The sequence below is a fragment of the Helianthus annuus genome, chromosome 11 (genome assembly GCF_002127325.2).
Source record: "Helianthus annuus cultivar XRQ/B chromosome 11, HanXRQr2.0-SUNRISE, whole genome shotgun sequence".
Classification (NCBI taxonomy): Eukaryota; Viridiplantae; Streptophyta; class Magnoliopsida; order Asterales; family Asteraceae; genus Helianthus; species Helianthus annuus.
Genome location: NC_035443.2, coordinates 11,487,081 through 11,508,675, shown reverse-complemented (window position 1 = coordinate 11,508,675; position 21,595 = coordinate 11,487,081). Strand labels below are relative to the sequence as shown.

At 37.7% G+C, this 21,595-nt stretch overlaps 2 protein-coding genes across 2 annotated transcripts; both read left to right on the top strand.

Moving 5' to 3' along the window:
- The first annotated feature begins 8,955 nt into the window (after positions 1-8,955).
- On the top strand, positions 8,956-12,067 carry LOC110890927 (probable carbohydrate esterase At4g34215). The gene is made up of 2 exons (XM_022138572.2): positions 8,956-9,582; positions 11,692-12,067. Exons 1-2 carry the CDS (start codon positions 9,004-9,006, stop codon positions 11,923-11,925), a joined length of 813 nt encoding a protein of 270 aa, XP_021994264.1. The 5' UTR covers positions 8,956-9,003; the 3' UTR covers positions 11,926-12,067.
- Positions 12,068-18,738: 6,671 nt separating this feature from the next.
- On the top strand, positions 18,739-20,094 carry LOC110888702 (ATP-dependent DNA helicase PIF1-like). The gene has a single exon (XM_022136216.1). The coding sequence runs from the start codon at positions 18,739-18,741 to the stop codon at positions 20,092-20,094; it is 1,356 nt and encodes a 451-aa protein (XP_021991908.1).
- The last annotated feature ends 1,501 nt before the right edge of the window (positions 20,095-21,595 follow it).

The following is a 21,595-nucleotide window of genomic DNA, read 5'->3' as shown; positions in this document are numbered from 1 at the left end:
AGACTGCCACGTCATCAAAAAATCTCACATCAACTGCCACGTCATATGACACATCAGCTAAATTTTTAACCTAGTTAGTGTTTTTTTAAATGGGAGTATTTTACAAACAAAAGTGAATAGTTCGGATTATTATTGGTGATTAAATGAGTTGGGATTATTATTGGCCAATAACAATGAGTTGGGATTATTTAAATCCAATTTGCCTATATTTAATTTAATTGCTTATAGTTTTGATTCTAAAATGTTTCACCTTGTCGTCCAGCATGTTATCAGCCCATTTGTGATCATTTATCTTATTTAAGTTTTCAAGGCTTCTATGAGGACATCTAAATAATAGAGATTTACCTTTAGCTATAAGGCTATACCTAGGGGTAAATTATGTATGCTTTATTTAATTAAATTCATCTACAGTACATAACTATAACTTTTTTTTTTTGAATGCAGAATTTTGGGTCTAAAATCATTGAATTGTAAAAGTTTTTATTTGGTTAATTTTGCCTAAATGATGGACCAGCAACGGAAATCATATTTTAATTCTAATTAGATACATGGGAAATGGAACATGCATTGGCAAGGGTGCCATATAGTAATCTGACATTTCAATTTTTATTTAAATTTTCAAAACAAAGTCTTAGGGGGCGTTTGGTTCGTGGAATGATTGGAATTGGAATTGAAATTTGTATAGGAATTAGAATTTGAAGAAATTGGATTTGAAATTTAAACATTCCAATGGGAATTGGAAATTGTTGGAATTGGAATCTCAATTCCATTTTTGTTGTGTTTGGTTGTCAAATGAATTGGAATCAATCACCCCGGCACCCACAACCACCAGTTCGGGTCAAAACGGTACGGGTCGAAACAGTTCGCGTCGAAACGGTTCAATTCGAAACGGTACTTGTCAAAACGGTTCGCGTCGAAACGGTTCGATTCGAAGTGTTCCAGGTCGAAACGGTTCAATTCGAAACAGTACGAGTTGAAATGGTTCAGTTCGAAATGGTACGGGTCGAAACACTTCAGTTCAAAATGGTACAGGTCGAAATGGTTTGCGTCGAAACGGTGCGCGTCGAAACGGTTCGCAACGAAACGGTTCAATTCAAAACGGTTCGCGTCGAAATGCTTTGATTCGAGACAGTATGGGTCGAAATCGTTTACGTCGAAACGTTACAGGTCGAAACTGTTCGCGTCGAAACGGTTCGAATCGAAACCAGTATGGGTCGAAACGGTACAGGTTGAAACGGTGCGGTTCGAAACGGTCGAAGATTCCAATGAATTTACTTTAATTCCTTCACATATAGAAAAGATTTTGATTTCCTTTAGTTAAAGGAATTTGAAGGAATTCATGCCTAATTTCAATTCCAATTCCATTGTCAACCAAACACATACAGATTGGAATTGGGATTCCAATTCCATCAAATTCTGTGAACCAAACATCTTAAGAGATGGAATTCAAATTCCAATTCACTTAAATTCCATTGAATTCCTGCGAACCAAACGCCCCCTTAGTCGCCAGAAACGGATTTGGAAATGAAAAGCCACAAAGTTCACAGAGAGTACACATCTTATGCTAGAGAGCATGAATAATACCTCAACGATTGAACGGAAAACATATCAGAGAATGAGAGATGGCGGTGATAGGAGTACACGAACGCCTATGCTGGTTCGGGATTCAGAACTGTTAGCGGCGGCGACGGCGGTGGTTGTTGCGATTCTGGCCAAAGTGTTTGGCGGTGTTGGTGCTACGACATTATGGTGTGACGATGGCAAAGGACGTCAAAGTATGAAGCAATGAGCGGATGATTTCGATTAGAACGCTTATTCGAGTGTCTAGTCGGTACAAGGATTCAGAAATGGGGGTGAGCAAAACGGTTTAAGGAAGACATTATGTAAGGAAGTCACGTAGAGGATGGAAAGTTTTTTATTTGATTTCAATTTGTGTCTATGAATATATATCTTTTCCATAATTAAGTTCACTCAATATTTAAATTTAGTTATTATTTGCTTATCATAACCACATACGTACAGCTTATATTGTTATATTTACTATAACTAAATATTGCTCAATAGATTAAAAGATAAAAGTCTAACATAACTTTGTTGATGCATGGTCTGATGCTTGTCTTGTTGCCCTCCCTAGGTTCTTATCGGATCATTCGCCCTTGGTTTTAGCCATTGATCCGCTTGATTTTGGGCCAAAGCCTTTCAGGGTCTTCAATTCTTGGGGAGAAAAAGCGGGTTTTGACGAGGCGATTAAAAACGCTATCGATTCGTTCTGTTTTTCAGGGCCGGCTGACATTTATCTTGCCAACAAGCTGATCCACGTGAAGAAGGCTCTGAAGGTTTGGGTTGCAGAATGTAAAATTAAAGAAAAAGAAAATAGGGAGAATCTCATGGTGGAACTCAATAGTATTGATGAAGCAATGGAGCAAAGAGAGTTATCAGAGGAAGAAGTATGGACGTTTGAAGAGTGTAAAGCTGCCCTTATGGAGATGGATTCCTCGAAACTTAAGGACCTATGGCAGCTTTCTAGAATTAGATGGGCATCCTTTGGTGATGACAACTCCTCTTTCTTTCATGGGCTTATTAAGAGCAAGGAAATAAAAAGCCGACTGCACGGGTTGGAGGTCAATGGGGTGTGGTGTAACAACCCTAAGCTGATTAAAAAAGAAGCGCTCAATTTCTTTTCTAGCAGATTCAAAGAGCCCATGCCAATTAGACCCAGCTTCACGTGTCCGGGTTTGTCAAAGCTTAATCCAGATTTGGCGAAAGGATTAACTGAACAGTTTTCCGCGCATGAAGTGAAAAGCGCTGTCTGGGAATGCGGTGATGATCGGGCCCCGGGCCCTGATGGCTTCAACTTCAGATTCTTTAAGCGCTACTGGGATCTTTTTGGGCCGGATTTTGTTAGGGCGATACAACATTTTTACCACTCGGAATATATCAATCCTGGCTGCAGCTCGTCTTTTATATCTTTGTTTCCCAAGATTAATGATCCAGCCGGTTTTAAAGATTTCAGGCCTATCAACTTGATTGGGTCCATCAGTAAAGTCTTTTCGAAAGTGTTAGCTAATCGCCTCAAGTTGGTGTTGCCTTCCATTATCTCTGATAATCAATCTGCTTTTTTAAAAGATCGGAATATTGTTGACGGTCACCTCATCATCAATGAGATTATCGCCTGGGCTAAAAAGAAAAAGTCTAAACTTCTCCTCTTCAAAATTGACTTGGAAAAAGCTTTTGATCATATAAACTGGAAATTTATCGACCGTGTGCAAGAGCAAATGGAGTTTCCAGTGAAATGGAGGAATTGGATTTCAGGGGTTCTCTCGTCGGCTAAGTCTTCGGTGCTGGTTAATGGATCTCCGACTTTCGAGTTTCGCTTCCAAAGAGGGATAAGACAAGGCGACCCCTTATCTCCTTTTCTCTTTATGCTTGGTATGGAGGCTTTCACGAAATTTCTGGATAAGTTGGTGGAAGATGGTTTATTTAAAGGATTCTCTTGTCCTAATAACGGACCGTCAATATCGCACCTCCTCTTTGCTGATGATGCCTTGCTGCTTGGTGAATCGTCGAAATCAAACGTTAAAAATATGTCCAGATTTCTTAGGATTTTCCATCTAGTCTCAGGGCTCAAGATTAATTTGGCGAAATCAAAGTTATTCGGGGTGGGTGTGCAACAAGATGAGGTTTCCAGATTTGCGGGTCTTATCGGTTGTAGATCGGGCTCCCTTCCGACCCCATACTTAGGGATGATCATTGGGGCAAATATGAATAAGGCGGCGCACTGGTCGGTGGTTCTTGATGCTTTTGATAAGAGGCTCTCTCTTTGGAAGAAGTCTGTTCTCTCGGTGGGTGGGAGGCTAACCCTTTTAAAATCAGTTATGGAAACGCTCCCTACATATTTCTTCTCTATTTTTAAGGCGCCCGTAAAAATTATAGAAATGATGGAAGCTAGAAGGAGGAGGTTTTTTTGGGGGTGTAATGAAGGGCAACATAAAATTAACTGGATCGGTTGGGACAATATTACAAAGCCGAAGGAGGATGGCGGGTTGGGTTTAACTCCCCTAAGGGAAATAAACATAGCCCTTCTCACCAAGTGGTGGTGGCGCTTTAAAACCGAAGAAAATGCCTTGTGGAGACGTGTAATTTGCTCCCTGCATCATTCTAACAGGTCATGGCCTTTCCTTCCTTTTGCAAATAACCTTACAGGAACTTGGAATGTGATAGCCAAACTGGATAACATTTTAGCTAAATCAAACATCAAGTTGCCTAATCTCATTGTGGGGAAGTTGGGTAATGGAGGCAAAATCAGGTTTTGGTTGGACTCGTGGATCGGATCTCAACCTCTAAAAGAGGTGTTTCCCCGTCTCTTTGCTCTCGCAAAAGAAAAAGGCTTTTTAGTGAAGCAGTGTTTTGAGGTTACGGAAGGAAGGTTATTTTGGAAATGGAGCTGGAAAAGGACTCAGCTTGTATCAGCCGAAGAAGATGATCTGATTGCTTTAACGGATCTCCTTAAGAATACTGCAATCTCGAACGTTCAGGATGAATGGATTTGGAAGGCTGACCCATCAAAAGCAAACATTTCTCAGTGTTGTCTATGAAAAAAGTTTTGCAGGAAGTGGCCCCTCAAAATGATATTGTGGCGCTGAAATGGAATGGATGGATCCCAAAAAAAGCAAACATCTTTTTATGGAAGGCCTTGAATAATAGAATTCCCACTGTCGACGCTCTTGTTAAAAGGAACGTGCAAGTCAGCTCCCCTTATTGCAGGTTGTGCGATGACTTAGAAGAATCATGCGAGCATCTATTCATAGAGTGTAGATTTGCTTCGGAAATATGGAACCGGGTAGCCTCGTGGTGTAAGTTGCCACCCATTTTTCTTTTTTCTCTTGAGGACCTGATGATCTTGCCTTTCACAACTCGTCTAGATCGGAAGATGTCAAAGATTGTGTATGGGATTCTGATGACTTGTGTATGGTGTGTGTGGAAGTTCAGAAATGAGGCTATATTCTCAGACAAAAGGAGAGGTGTAATGAAGGCGTTCGAAGATATTAGATCCCTTAGTTATCTTTGGGTTAAGAACGGAGCAAACTTAAATAGTATTTCTTGGAGAGATTGGTGTAATTTTGATTTCGTTGTGTAATTCGTTGGTGCTAGCGTCTCGCTAGTTTTTGTTGAATGAAATTAGCCGTTCCAAAAAAAAAAGATAAAAGTCTAACATGCTAAAGTCTTATTATTTAGAATTTGCAACCCAAACATAATTACAAAACGAATGACTGTTACGGAAATGAATTACCATAAAGACATATTGTTAACTAATATTTACTAAGGAAATGTTTGGATAAAAAAATGCGCTAAACGTTTAAGCGGTTTCAAATTCGTATTAGCTTCGTTTTAAAAAACAATAATAACCGACATACTTAATCGTCATTTATTATTATAGGGTTTCTAAATTTCGGGTATTAGGCCATCCGTAGTCATAAAGCCCCTTGTGGGGCGTTATGCGACACGTGTCGTGCCACGTCACACGGGGGCTTTATGGGACGTTATATCACTAGAGCCCGTAGTCATAAAGCCCCTACCCATCATTACCTATTTAATAATTTTCAATTTTATTAATTAATATAAAAAAGCATGCTTGTTTGTGATTGGTCCATTTTTCAAAATCATCTCCCCATCTGGCGCGATAATTATACCGCCTCCCCCAAATTTATGAAACATAACGCCCCTTGTTTTGGTGTGTGGGGCTTTATGGCGGCGCTATGAAGCATACCGCCCCTCACATGCCGCCCACTACACATACCCTTACAGTGGCACCCTCCACCCCACTATACTTTATAGGAGGTACAAAGTAACGTTCATTTATGTATTCCTAGTGTAAAACTATCAATATTTATGGATCCTTCAATAAAAGAATATATATTTATTTATAATCTGAAAACGTAGATGAATCATACCCAAGAATAAAAGAATATATATTTATTTATAATCTTAAAACGTACATGAATCAGGTGTAGCCGCCTGTTTACTTCAAGTCTCCAACCTTCAGCTTGAATTCATACTTTTAAGTGTTTGACAAGTCATTGTTGAGGTCTTAATTAGTGGTTTTGTTTCCAAAAGAGGAGAAAAAGTGAAGCAATGTGGTCTTTTTCTTACCACTCGTCTATTTTGGTGACATATCTATGTGGTAAGCCATATGGTGTGATCCACTAGAAGTCTAGAACCATACGAGCGTCGTTGCGTACATAATATTTTCAAAGTTCTTTGCAAATATGCACTTAACATCATTAAAAGAGATAAAAGGGTGTCAATCGTGTCAGGTTGATAGTTAATACGTTTCGGGTTGACGGAATGTATCTATGCACGTCGAACCCACTTAAAATTGTGTTTACCCATTGAAAACTCATTTGCGAATATAAGTAATACCTAGTGAACTATTTACAATTTAAACGATCATTAATTAATCATTAGTTCAACTCAATTGAAACATTTTTAATTGTTCTTTTAATTCTTTTTTCTTTCTCTCTTATTCTCAACTAACAATTTGGGTTTATATATTTTGCTAGAGAATAAAAAATGTGACCGGAAAAGATAAGCTAAGGAAAAAAATATTAAATGATAGAAATACTTAACTTTTAACTTGTAATTAATAATATCTCTGTGATCTAAATATAAACTTTTTTGAAAACTGTTCACATCAACCCATTTATTTAACGTGGTGTGTTCAGGTTTTTAACTGGTCTGTGTTTGGGTTATTATAAACTCATTGTGTTTTTGTTGACCTGTTATATTAAACATGTTGTGTTAACCAACTCAAAACCTATTTTTTCATGTTGCGTTTGAGTTGTGTCAAGAATTACCACCCTTAGATGTGAGTAAGTTGTTGAAGGATTTGAGATTGTTTTGTCGTTTTTGTTGGGAACCACTCTATGATAGACGATAGCTCTGTAATCCGTCACTTATACCAAATATATTATTTTGAGTAAACTGCAATTTTACCTCCTGAGGTTAGGGGTCATTGGCATGTCTACCCCCCCCCCCTAAGGAAATAATTGCAATTTTACCCCCAACTGTTTGCTGTTATGTTGCAACCTTAACCCCCGGCCTCAAATTTGTTGACTAATCTGTTAACTATAACTTGAAATGACTATAATGCCCTTTCATATTACCCCCCTATGTTTTGTGCACTATTGTGATATTACCCCCTGCCACCACTGCCACAGCCATTCACCCTCAACCACCACTGCCACCGCCATTCACCACCACAACCACCACTGCCATCTTCTTCCTCCCCCTCTCCCTCTCTCTAAAAAAACCCACCACCCGCCTTCATCTTCAACAATCACCACTGCCACCTCCAGCCACCACCCTCAACCACCACTGCCACCGCCATTCACCATCACAACCACCACTGCCATCTTCTTCTTCCTCCCCTCTCTCTCTCTCTATAAAAAAACCCACCACCCACCTTCATCTTCAACAATCACCACCGTCATCTCCACACCCCAGCCCCCAATCATCCACATACATACAGCCAAACCACCACGATCACTACCACCCCTACACCACCCTTCAATCAACACCTGCAACCAGTGATTCATCTCAATTTGTGGTAGAAATTACAAAATTGGATTTATCTCACTACAGATCAGATTACGGGTCCTAATCTATGCCAATTTATTTCAACTGTTTCATACAATCTACTGTACTGATTCCACTTGGTTCTAGCTAGGCCTTGGTCAATATACAAGTGATTTAAAATGGAGTAAAATGAGGTCACAGTATAAGTTTGCAGAATGTAAGAATGAAGTAAAAAAGAAAAGCACACCTACGTCTGTTTAGCGAAAGATGAAGATGAGGGGGCTCTTTTGTTGCGAAACATCATATAACCAAGAGGCAAAACGACGCCGATCATCATGATTGCTGATCCGATCAAGTATCTCATCGGACTTGGTGGTTCCACCTCCGATATCAAGATCTGCTGCACCTGCAACAACATCACACATAGTATCTATGTCAATTACAACTTCGATTCAATAAGATCAGATCAGATCAGATCACATATGTTTATGTGATAGATCTACTTACAGGCATCGTTGATCGTTCGGTGGTGATATTATTGGAACCACGATTTATGAGGTTGAAAACATTTTCATCTTCTTTCTAAATTAGGGCTTGTAAATGCCTTCAGTTTCATACCGGCAAGATTCCTTAATTAGTGACAAAACACTGAAAAATGGTTGAGGGTGGTGGCTGGAGGTGGCAGTATGGTTGTGGTGGTGAATGGCGGTGGCAGTGGTGGCAGGGGGTAATATCACAAGAGTGCACAAAACACAGGGGGTAATATGAAAGGGCATTATAGTTATTTCAAGTTATAGTCAATAGATTAGTCAACAAATTTGAGGCCGGGGGGTAAGATTGCAACATAACAGCAAACATTGGGGGATAAAATTACAATTATTTCCTTAGGGGGTAGACATGCCAATTACACCTAACCTCATGAGGTAAAATTGCAATTTACTCTATTATTTTTCATAAGATTTTCATCCATGCTTTTTGGAGTCCGAGACTAATATGTAGTTTTTTATAGATAAATAAATGAAATTTCTAATGAATCATTTTGTTTAATTAATAAATGACCTAATTTGACATGATTTACTATTGAATAAAAATATTATTCTAGTTGCCTAGACATAAGTACAATGATAGGGTCGTTGAGTACAATTTAAGATTTTACCCACTTAATTCATTTGAATAATTTCGGACGCTTATAATACTGATTAGACAGATTTCCATTTTTGTAATTTTATTATCAACTATTTACAATAACTGGTTCGTTAAATACAATCTTACACGCTTTAATCACATAATTTCATACGTCAAAAAACTGACTAGACACCTTCTATTTACTAGCAAACGTGAGATTTAAACACCCTACCAAAAATAGATAACAATGGCCTCAAATTCAACACTCAACAATTTCCTAAGTCTCAACAATAACAAACAATAATGCTAGCTTTCTTGTGCCTTATTTTGCACCTAGCCAGTGCCTATGGTTCCACATCCAAAGGGAAAAGCATAATCTTACTAGCCGGACAAAGCAACATGTCGGGCCGAGGCGGCGTGCACAACAACACATGGGATGGGGTTGTTCCTCTTCAATCCCAACCCAATCCATCTATCCTACGTCTAACCGCTAATCTCACTTGGGTTGAAGCGCGCGAGCCTCTCCACAAGGACATTGATGTCCATGCAACGTGTGGAGTAGGTCCCGGGATGGCCTTTGCTAACAGGCTGTTGCAAAGAGATCCTGGCTTGGGTCCATTGGGTTTGGTTCCATGTGCGGTTGGTGGTCCGAGAGGGACCAGCATTAGCGAGTGGGGACGAGGGACGTTTTTGTACAAGCAGCTTTTGAGGAGGGCTAAGGTGGCTCGAAGAGACGGTGGTTCGATTAGTGGAATGTTGTGGTATCAAGGGGAAAGTGACACGGTTAGTGAAGTGGATGCAAGGATGTACAAGATGAGGCTGGTGAATTTATTCAGGAATCTGCGTGCTGATCTTGGAACTCCTTTACTTCCAATTGTTCATGTAAGGCTTTTTAGTTTTTTTGTCACCTACAACATAATATATATGACTATTCGTATATCACAACAAAACCAAATATATGTTATAAATGATTTGAATATAAAGAATAAAAAAATAAAAACAAGTCTGTTAATCTGGAGAATTCTCTTTCTCATTAAAATGCCAAAATACAAAATTACAGGTAAATGGCAGGTAAACGGATAAAAAGCTGTACCAGCAAATTGCAAAACCTATTCTACTAAAGAAAACTCGATTCTTAAACGAAAACCCCAATCATGTATCTAGAGGGAAATTTAAAGTGCGTTTTCAAGAGGGTTTATTATTTTTTATATATATCCAGAGGAAAACTTAGGGGCTGTTTGGCAACATCAGAATGGTTAAGTGCTGAACTAGTAAGAGGTCTGAACCAGTAAGTGCTGAACCAGTAAGAGGTTTGAACCATTAAGAGCCTGTATAATGTTTAACCGTTCAGAGACAAATGTCTGACCAATTCAGATTAGAGGTCTTAACCATTCAGACTCTGTATAAATCTTAACCATTCAGAGGCAAATGTCTGAACCATTCAGAAATCTGCTCGTGAAACAAACAGTCTGAACCATTAAGTGCTGAACCACTAAGAGGTCTGAACCATTAAGAAGCCCATTAAAAGGTAAACAAACAGCCCCTTAGATTAAGTTTTCATGAGGGTTTATTTATTATTATTCTTTTTGCAAGAAATTGGCATTCGTCAAATGCCTTGGGATTAAAAGAACTGTATTTAGAAATTTAAACAATCTAAAAGGAATCAGAATTTAAAGGATTTTGAATATATAAAATAAATTTAAATTATGAATTTGATCTAAAAACAATTATAAAGAGATCGTAATCCATCACTCCACTAGTATAAAACCATTTTTTTTAGTGATGTCTTAGAATACAAAGCATCAAATCACAAGATTACAATACTAATAAATAAACACCCCACCAAAAGAATAGATTACAAAGCACCACTAAATGCTTAGACACGGCCTCCACCACCCCCAAGACAAGACAACACAACAACCGCCCGCGACACGAATCAACCACCAGTCACGACCCGACCACAGCTGGACTCCGGCCTGGAACGTCGTCACCCAAATCGTCGTAGCCGCCCCAACCCGACCACCGACTATGACCCAACCAAAATGTCAACCCGCTCGACCCGGGTTGGCGGTCCAAGTCGGGGGGCCAATGGGTTAGATCTTTGATCTAGGATTGGTAGGTAGTAGGGATGAGCATGGTACCGGACTAGTAGCAAAAGTACCGGTGCCGATAAACGAGGAAAATAGGTACCGGTATCAGTACTGAATATACCGGTTTGGAACCGGTACCGAATATACCGGTTTGGAACCGGTACCGAATATACCGGTTTGGAACCGGTACCGAATATAGCGGTTTGGTACCTGTACTAAATATACAAGTTCGGTACTGGTACCAAATAGACCAAAATACTGGTACCGGTACCGAAAAATGGAATAAATGGGTACCGGTACCGATACCGAATATAATCGATACGGTACCTGTACCCGGTACCAAATGCTCATCCCTAGTAGGCAGTGAGGGTTCATGCTACAATCCAGGTCGGAGCGACACTCCGCACCAGCGGTTGGGTCTCAGTCGCCGGTCACGGATGTGTTGGTGCAGTGATCCGGGTCGGGGCACACCTGGGTCCGGACAACATCCCAATCAGCGGTTGGGTCTGGGTTTAGGCGACGGTCGGGTCGGGGCTCAGTCAGGTCCATGTTGCGGTGGTTGTCCAGGTCAACGATCAGATTGTGCCGGTGGTCCGAATTAGGGAGACGGTTTTAGACGGCGATGGGGATGGTGGAGATGATGAGACGGTAAGTGGTTGAAGATTTCAATAACTTTGGTTGAATCGATTTACATTTTGAAAAGATTTTAAAATCCTTACATAATTAAATGAATTTAGTTCAATTCCAATTATTTTCGAACCAAACACACTAAAAAAATGGAATTGAAATTTCAATACCAACCAATTCGCAAACCAAACACATATATAAATACTCATATAATTTATACAAATTTCATTTAGTTTTTTATAGTAATATATAAACGTGGGTTTTGATGTTCTAGGTGGCTATAGCTTCAGCTAACGGACCCTACATAGAAATCGTGAGAAAAGCACAACTGGGAATAACGCTTCCGAAAGTGAGGTGTGTAGACGCCAAAGGCTTGCCGTTGTTAGAAGATAAGCGGCACCTTAGCACCCTGGCTCAGGAGCGCCTTGGTCTGATGTTAGCCGATGCCTTCCTCGCTCTAAAAAGATGTGGCCTCACCAAGCAAAAATATGCATATCAGTCCATCTAAATACTAATTAGGGATGTCTATATTAAAATGCAATACTATAATTATGACATGCATGGTGTGTTGTTTTTCAAATTATAGAACAATAAATAATGAACTTTATTTCAAGAATAAATATGCATGTCTATGGATACATGTGTCATGTATTTGATTTGGGTGGAAACTTGTATCGTATTTTATATTGCAATAGGGTATAAATAGTTACAAGAGGTCAAATATTTACAGTACGATCTATGCATAAGAGTACATTTAAAGTTTAAATGATAGGTTAAGAAATTACTTTAAAGTTAAGTTCAAATAAAACTCTTATATCGATGTGAAGTTTATTTATTTTCCTGCTACAAATATTACAAAAAAAAAAAAATATATAAACTATATAAAAAATGTTAAGTTGAAAAGTATATCAATAAAAAAAATGATGTTGACTTATTCCACTATCAAGACCTGAAAAATTATATTCTCACGTTGTAAATTGTTAGCACTAATATTTTTTAAGAAAAAAATATTCCTTACAAAGATTACTCAAAGATGATAAATTACAGGAATTGACTTCTTCTAACTATAATCAACAAATAGTCTTAATCGCAACCATTACAAAACTATAATTGAACTAATTAATGCCCCTTTCCACCTGAGCTTGGACCAGAGTTCTTGATGTTCCCCAAATTTTCAAGATTTGGAATATCATGTTCTTTACCTTCTGATGATGGGCCAGAGCCTTTGGTCTTGTCACGGTTTTCAAAACACGTAACACCATGTTTTTCGACTATATGACATGGACTAGAGACCATTTCATAGTTCCTAAAACCATGTCCCTTTCCTCCTGGACTTGGTCCGGAGTTTTTGATCGCCGCAAGACTTTTATAGTTTGTATAACCGTGTCCCATCGAACTAGGCTTGTGACCCTTACTTCCTGGACTTAATTCTTTATCAACACGTTCGGCATCAACCATCGGTCTACTCAAAACTTTAAAGGTTAATGAGTTGAGAAGTAGAAAACCAAGAGCCAAGAAAGTGAGCATTATTGATCTAGCCATATGTGTAATGCTTGATTATCAAACTTAATAAACGAATAAATGAAGTGTTTATCTGCCAATGGAACTTGAGAGAAGAACGAAATAATTTGTGTTGTAAAATTGGCATGAAGGTGGTGGTATATATACATATGTGTGTATGCATGCAATGATTGACCATACCCAAGAATAAAAGAAAATTCTATTTAATAATTGGAACACGTGGATGAATCAACTATCAAGTGTCTTGTTTAATTTCATTCAAATTTAACTGTTTGACTAGTCATTGATGAGGTCATAGTGGTTTGTTTCCCAATGAGGAAAAAAGTGAAGCAATGTTGTCTTTTGTTTACTACTTTTGGTATCTATTTGGGTGACATATTAACGTAGTAAGCCATTGGGTGTGATCCACTAAGTCGTGTATGAGCGTCCTTGCTTACATAAACTTTTTAAAGTTGATTGCATTAAGATTTTTTAATCTTTTTATGGTGTACTGGGTGGTCTAGGCAATCCCATTTGGCAAGGCAGGACCGGCTCAAGCACCTTGGAGGCCTAAAACAAATTATGGAATTGACCCCTTTTTTTGCAACTGGAAAAAGTCTTTATTTTCTTCAATCCTTAATTGTGCTTCATAAATGTTAAGAACTTAATTTTCCTATAACCATGTCAATTGTAGTATCTTACCGCAATTATAATCTAATAAAAGATTATAGATTAAAACTTTATTATATTTACAGTTGTATTTATTCCTACAACTTTTTTTTGGAAATCACCTAGTTACAGTTGTTATACATAAAGGAAGACATATCAATAAGAACTTAATATATTCTTTAGTACTAAGAAGTAATAAACAATCACTAATGTCTATATTGATCTTCATATTTAGTCATTTCTTCAACTCTTCCTATGTAAAACCCATCTTCCCACATCAACTTCCTTCAAATTACCCATAAAATTACATCAACACTTGTTCGATTTCATGACCGATGATCGAATTTAATGTGTTTGATTAATGTATTAACTAAGAGTTAATTGCGAAAATCGTCTCTGAGGTTTGGGCATGTTTGTCATTTTCGTTCAAAATGACTTTTTTTGTACCAAATAGCCCCCCCCCCCCCCCTCCGTTTGTAACTTTTTGCCATTTTCATCAAAATGCCTAACTGGGTTAGAAACAACCGTTTGATGAGGGGTTTTTTTTTCCCAGAAATTTCACAAAACGGAAACTCTATGTTTTGAATCCACCACAAGGTTCGTCGGAAATTAGAACGGAAACTTTATGATTTGAATTGGAATCTCTGTAATGGGTGTTAGATCTAAAGCCATCTTCATTACGGGTGTTAGATTTAAGCGGGTCTAAACAAATTTTCATTAATTATTAATATGATCGAGTTGAATTATAAAGTTACAGTGTCTATTCATGGCTTATTTAAGCCTTCAAGCTATGAACAAGGAGTATCGCCAACGGATATTAATTAAGTATTTTATTTTTTTACCACAATTGTTTTATATAATTCTACAATTTGTTTTACATGTAAATCTTTACTTTTATAAAGTTTGAGTTTAAAAACAAATTACTTTTTAGGCCCTGTACTTGTGATATTTAAAAAAAAAAAAACTCATAAAACGGTTGTTTCTAACACAGTTAGGCATTTGGGTGAAAATGGCAAAAAGTTAAAAATGTGGAGGCTATTTGATACAAAAAAGTCATTTGGACGAAAATGACAACATACCCAAAACTCAGGGACGATTTTGGCAATTAACTCATTATTTAAATCAAATTTTCAAGTTTAAAGTTTGATTATCTAACAAATATGGTTTGTATACAAATTAATATACTTGAAATAGTCCTTTATAAAGTTTGATAATTTAAAAAATATGATTTGTAACAAATTAATATACTTGAAATAATCGTTTAAAAGTTACTATCGATGATACTTTTTTAATATACGTCTTACATTCCTTATTTTATTTGTAATTGTGTAAATTTTGTTTCACGATATTCCGACATATATTTAACAAAACATAGTTGTAAGCTACAGCGAATGCGGGTGTGGTGAGACCAAACAGCACACTTAAAACAGGCTTGCCACGTGGCCAGCTTTGAGTAGTGAAAGTACTATTCACAAACTTTCCTTTTCAATATCTATACTACTTTATAAAGCATATAGGAAGGATAGAATGGTCATTTGCCACTTTGAAGCCCATTGTACAAACCTGTTAAGCACAAAGTGTTGAAAAACCCATTCAACACACGTGGAGCTTGAACCGGATATTCTTGACCCGTATTTTATATTCCGGATCCAATATAATGTTCGTATCTCTCTCCAAACTCTATTCATTTCATTCGGCCGCTCTTGCATTCTTCAAACCCTAATCTTCTTCATCTTCAACCCCCCAAAAGCACAAACCTGGTGAAAACCAAACCCCGCAAGACCAAAATTCAAACACTCATCTTCCTTCGTTCACCTTCTCACTCTCTCTCTCTCTCGCAAAGAGGGAAGAGGACTCAAACCGTATACACAAATCTCAGAACGAGTTAACCAGGTACGTAAATCTTTTGTTGGTTCTCCTTTTCTTCCCTGTTTCTCTTCCATTTCTTGCTTTCGTCAACTCAAGGTCATTTTTTGACATTTTCGGTTGGTTTGGTGTAGATGAAGATGGGGTGAGGAAGATGAAGATGACATTACTTTGCAGATCTGAGTCTTTTACATTCAAATCTTATGGGTTTGCGTTCAGATCTGACTGCTTCTACAGTTTCACGTTTCATCTGACTGCTTCTACAGTCTGCTTTGTGGTAGCAGGTTTATCTAGATCTGGATCTGAATCGATTTAATTTTTTTTATTTGTAGAAGTTGTTTTTACAGCTTTGTTGTGGTTCGATGATGTTAGAAGGAGGTTTTCAGGTCCTTTTTGCTGGTGAGGATAGAGAGACGATGCCCTCTTTGAATCTTCGACGGCTACAAGTTAGTCTACCAGCAACCACACCTACGAAGGTACAAGATCTAATGGATACAATCTTGAAATACCTGATCAAATGAATGGTATTTGCCTGTTTATTAAGAAACTGTTTGCTTTAATTTTTTGTATATACCAAACACAAAGAGTAAATTACACGGATGGTCCTTATGGTTTACCAAAATTTTGGATTTGGTTCCTAGCTTTCCAAAAGTACACAGATGGTCCGTGTGGTTTGCATTTTGTGTCGCATTTAGAGTATGATGTTACCATGAGTCGGTTTTCAGTAAAGTAACTGGTATGTTGCAAATCGTTACATGTAATAATTCTATCTGTCATAAATTTTTGGTACTGCAACACTTAAGTGTGTATAGTTTAAAAGTTTGGGAATGGAGATGAAAGTGATACCTGATGTTTGTTTTAAGGAGAATTTTTATCAAACCCTTGAGATTAGGGTTTTTTTTAAACCCACCCAATGTGGTGGCTTCTATATTTAATTCCAAAATGCCTTTTCGTCATTGAGGTTTGGCCAGTTTTTTTGCGACTTTCGTCCAAAGGTTTGTTTTTCTACATTAGGATCCAAAAGGTTTGAAATCTTGCAATTTTCAAATGAATGGTATTTGCCTGTTTATTAAAATGGCAAGATTTCCAACCTTTTGGATCTAGATGCGAAAAAACAACCCTTTGGACGAAAGTCGCAAAACTGGTCAAACCTCAGGCTCGAAAATGGCATTTTACTCTATTTTTAATTTGTGCTTCATTGTTTACTGTTTTAGTTTTTTTTTCTTGATTTTTTGCTTACATTTTGCTCGATAAAATCTGATTAGTTTGAAGATATATTTGCTGAATGATGATTAATTGATTAGTATAATCATATGTTTTGTTCATTCTTTACAGGAGAAACAACGATTCAATGATTGCAACTGTTGAATCAACAAAACTAGATTATGAATGGAGGAACGACTGAACAAAACATGTTGGAGCTGATTCATTGGCATTGGCGAAGGGATCCAGTTTGTGAGGTGCGGTGTCTTGGCGTTCCGACTTTCGACATGCGAAACCTCTGTCGCGTTCTACAAGTTTATTCAGACAATTTTGATTCATCACTTAGGTTCTGTAAGTAGATTAAGTTAACTGTTTAAGTGAAGCATTTATGGTTAATGTTAGTTGAAATGAAAGGAGAAGACTGGTGGTAAGATTCTTCTTAGGACTGGTGGTGTGTTGTATCTTTTTCGGGGTAAACATTATGATCCGCACAACAGGTCGAAATACCATTTGATTCTGTGGAAGCCTGCAACTCGGTTTTCCCAAAGCTTATACAAGAATCACCGGAAGGGTTGACGAAAGAAGAAGCTGATGAGTTGAGAATGAAAGGGAAAAAACTTCCCCCGATTTGTAAACTAGGTAAAGTTTAACGTCTAGAGTTACATATTTGCGCATTGGGTTTATTATTTTCTGAGTTCTCATATATTAATGACTAAACCAGGTAAGAACGGTTGAAGAGTAGAAATGTCTCACAACTGTAGAGGATCCGGAGGTGGCGGAGGGCGCGTGGAGGTCGTGGTCGCTCTGGTGGTTCTGATTTGAAATGCTACCATTGTGGTGACGTTGGCCAGTTTGCTCGTGAGTGCCGTGGTGGCGGTGGTGATAGACGCCGCCGCCGCGACCGTAGCCCAGTCAACAGGTACCGACGGAGTCCTAGCTACGTTCAGAGGTGAGATTTCTGAAACACGAGATTATTTTTTTGTTTTGTCACTTAATTGCCATATAATGTTTATTCACTTTAGTACATGAAAATAACTTACTTTTTTGCCGGAAGCAGGAGCTACAGTCCTCGTGGCCAATCACCATCCTCGTGGCGGATCACCGCCACGCCGTAGGGTGTCACCCCCTCACAAGATTAACTACATCAGGTCACCTCCGCATGGTGGAAGGTATTGACGTGGCTAGGGTACCGCCGCAAGCGGGGGATATGCTTCTGATTTTATTTAATATGTTTTCTTAGTATGCATTTAGTTTTTGTGTAATATGATTGATCAAACAACGTTAGGCTTGTCTGTTAGGGGCAGAGGTCATATATTCTGGTTTATTGACGCTTATAAAAACTGTTAATATCACTTTTATTACTTGTTTTAAAGTTTTAAACTTTAGTCGTTATGATCATTTAGGTTGGATTTGATTCTCTTTTCTTCGGCCGGATTGATTACCAAGATAAAGCTAAGCAAAAAGGGGATAAAAATCTCGAAGTTATTTGGCGGGCCTCCAAGCGTCTTGGTTCATCTTCACAGGTGTGTTTTAACTTCCGTTATTATTATCATTAAAATAAAAGAATTACTATCTAACAGTTTTATAAATCGTTACAGATTTTTGCAAGTGCTTTTCCACAAGAATATGCACCTCCACCTGGTGATTTCAACTTTGAAGTCAACAATGATTCCTCAATCGTACCATTCAAGACCAGGTCAAAGTAAGAACGCCTATTCTTCTATATACCAGTGTAAAAGTTTATTTATTAATGCTTATTATGATTCCATGTTGTTTGTAGTCTATTGGCGTTGATCTTGACGGGGTCCGCAAGGATCATCAAGCTATCAAGGCCAAACTTAAGACACTCGAGACTGAAAAGGAGGCCATAAACAATGTGATTGCTTCTTTAGAGGAGGAATTGTGTGTAGTGATCGAGAAAAATTTCAATGAGTTCGACCTTCCTAAGATAACAGACGATGTTAACTTACAAGATGCAGGTTATCGTGAGTTACAAGAAGAGTATGGGATTGTTTTGGAACCTGAACACTTGAGTGCCAAAGATTCACTTAATCCGGACCAAAAAAACGTGTTTGATGAGATCATGATGCATGTTGATAATGATCTTCCAGGCGTGTTCTTTATTGATGGTCCAGGTGGAACTGGAAAAACATTTTTGTACATTGCCTTGCTTACTGAAATTCGGTCACGTGGTCTTATTGCTCTCGCAACAGCTTCATCAGGTGCAGCGGCTAATAATATGCCAGGAGGTAGAACGGCTCACTCGAGATTCAAGATTCCTCTTAATCTTGAAAATAATTCAATGTGCAATATCAAAAAACAGAGTGGGGCCGCTAAACTGATTCGGTCTGCCAAAATAATCACATGGGATGAAGCGTCGATGGCTAAACGACAGGCGATAGAGGCAGTCGATCATACATTCCAAGACATTATAGGTGTTAGTCTCCCATTTGGTGGAAAGATAATGGTTATGGGAGGTGACTTCAGACAAGTGTTGCCGGTTATTAAACGTGGCACTCGAGCACAGATTGTAGACTCCAGCGTACGAATGTCACCTCTTTGGTCTTTGACTAAGAAGATGCGGTTGACCATAAATATGAGAGCGCTAAAAGATCCATGGTTTTCTAAATTTCTTTTAAGAGTCGGCGATGGAACTGAAGAACCAATCGAAGGAAACTATATTCGCATACCCGATGACATGACAATTCAGTGCAACAACAGAGAAATCGCTATAAAAGAATTGATCCATGCCATCTTTCCATCAATTGAAGATAATGTATATTCTTCAGATTATATAATCTCTAGAGCAATATTGTCCACTAAAAATGATAGTGTTGACGAGATTAATAATCAAATGATTGAAATTTTTCAAGGGGAGGAAAAAGTTTATTACAGTTTTGATGAAGCTGAAGACGATCAGCGCAACTTCTATCCGGTCGAGTTCTTAAACTCGCTAAATGTTAGTGGTTTGCCGCCTCATAAGCTTCGTTTAAAAATTGTATGCCCAATAATATTGTTAAGTAATATCGATCCATCACATGGCCTGTGTAATGGCACGCGATTGATATGTAAGGGTTTCATGCGAAATGTTATTGATGCGGAAATTGCAGTCGGTCAACATGCCGGCAAAAGAGTTTTTTTGCCAAGAATCCCTCTAACCCTTTCTGAAGATGACATGTTCCCATTCAAGCTGAAAAGAAAACAATTTCCAATTCGACTTAGCTTTTCCATGACGATTAATAAAGCTCAAGGTCAAACAATTCCAAACGTTGGTATTTATCTTTCGGATTCTGTATTTTCACATGGACAACTTTATGTCGCGTTATCAAGAGGGATTTCAAGACAAAGTACGAAGGTGTTGGTACATCTCGCCAAAGAATTCAAACAAAGCGGAGTTTACACATCAAATGTTGTCTACCAGGAAGTGTTGCGTGATTAATTAATCGCATCCGAATAAAAAAGAAGGTAAGTTAGTAGATTTTGTGCCTTATTTGCTTCCAGAAATTACCTTTTAATTACTATTTTAAACCACCTGTAGGCGTCTAACATTTTTTTATGTGTCGAAATCTGGTACAGTAGAGGAGAAGGTACAAGAAAGTCATAAGCGAACGGATGTATTGGTAAAACAGGAAGAGATACAAGAGACTCCCCGCATGGTGTTTTTATTGTTTTGTCCAGCTACTTGACTGTTTTGAACTCTTCTTGTTTTTAATTACATCTACTTCCTTGTTTTGTACTATTCTTGTAGAAGATCACCAAATAATCGATAAACTAACAGAAAAACCAGTGCCATTGTATCACGAATAAGAAAACTAACTTAAGTACTATACAATATTTCATGAGACGACGGATAAACTAACGGTAAACAATTATACTATTGTAAATTGCCACTCCCGCCGCATCGCGCGGGTAAGTGACTAGTATAGGATAATATATAGGGTAAAGTTCTTTTACAAATAATCTTAACATACTAAACATACAAATTGAAGGAAAACTCAAAAAGACAAGGTGGCATTTTTGTAATTATCAATAACTATCAAAGTTACTCTACAAATATACCTAAAAAAACCTAACCACTCCCCCCACCCCCAAAAAAAACCTAAACCCCCCATCCCCCCCACCCCCCAAAAACCTAAAAAAAACCTACCCCCCCCCCCCCACCCCCCAAAAACCTAAAAAAACCTAACCCCCCCCCACCCCCCAAAAACCTAAAAAAAACCTAACCCCCCACCCCCAAAAACCTAAAAAAACCTAACCCACCCCCCCCAACCCCCAAAAACCTAAAAAAAACCTAACCCCCCCACCCAAGCTAAAATGCTAAAAACTAAACCCCCCAAAAAACCTAAAAAAATCTAAAAAAATAAAAAAAAAACACACAAATTATTTTATTTTATTTTTTTAACATTTTTTATTAAAAAATCGCTACTTTTAGTAGCAGAAAAATTTTTTTTTTTTTTTTTGGCTAACGAAATGTATCGATTTTTTAATAAAAAATGTTTAAAAAAAATTCTGTTTTTTTAAGTATTTTTGGTTGTAACTTTGATAGTTGGTGGTAATTACAAAAATGCCACCTTGTCTTTTTGGGTTTTCCTTCAATTTATATGTTTAGTATGTTAAGATTATTTGTATTTTATCTTTTGTCATAATATATATTATACTAGTTGCCTACACATAAGTACAATGACAGGGTCGTTGAGTACAATTTAAGATTTTACCCACTTAATTCATTTGAATAATTTCGGACGCTTATAAAACTGACTAGACAGATTTCCATTTTTGTAATTTTATTATCAACTATTTACAATAACTGGTTCGTTAAATACAATCTAACACACTTTAATCACTTACATAATTTCATACGTAAAAAAAAAAAAAAAAAAAAAACTGACTAGACACCTTTCCATTTACTAGCAAACGTGAGATTTAAACACCCTACCAAA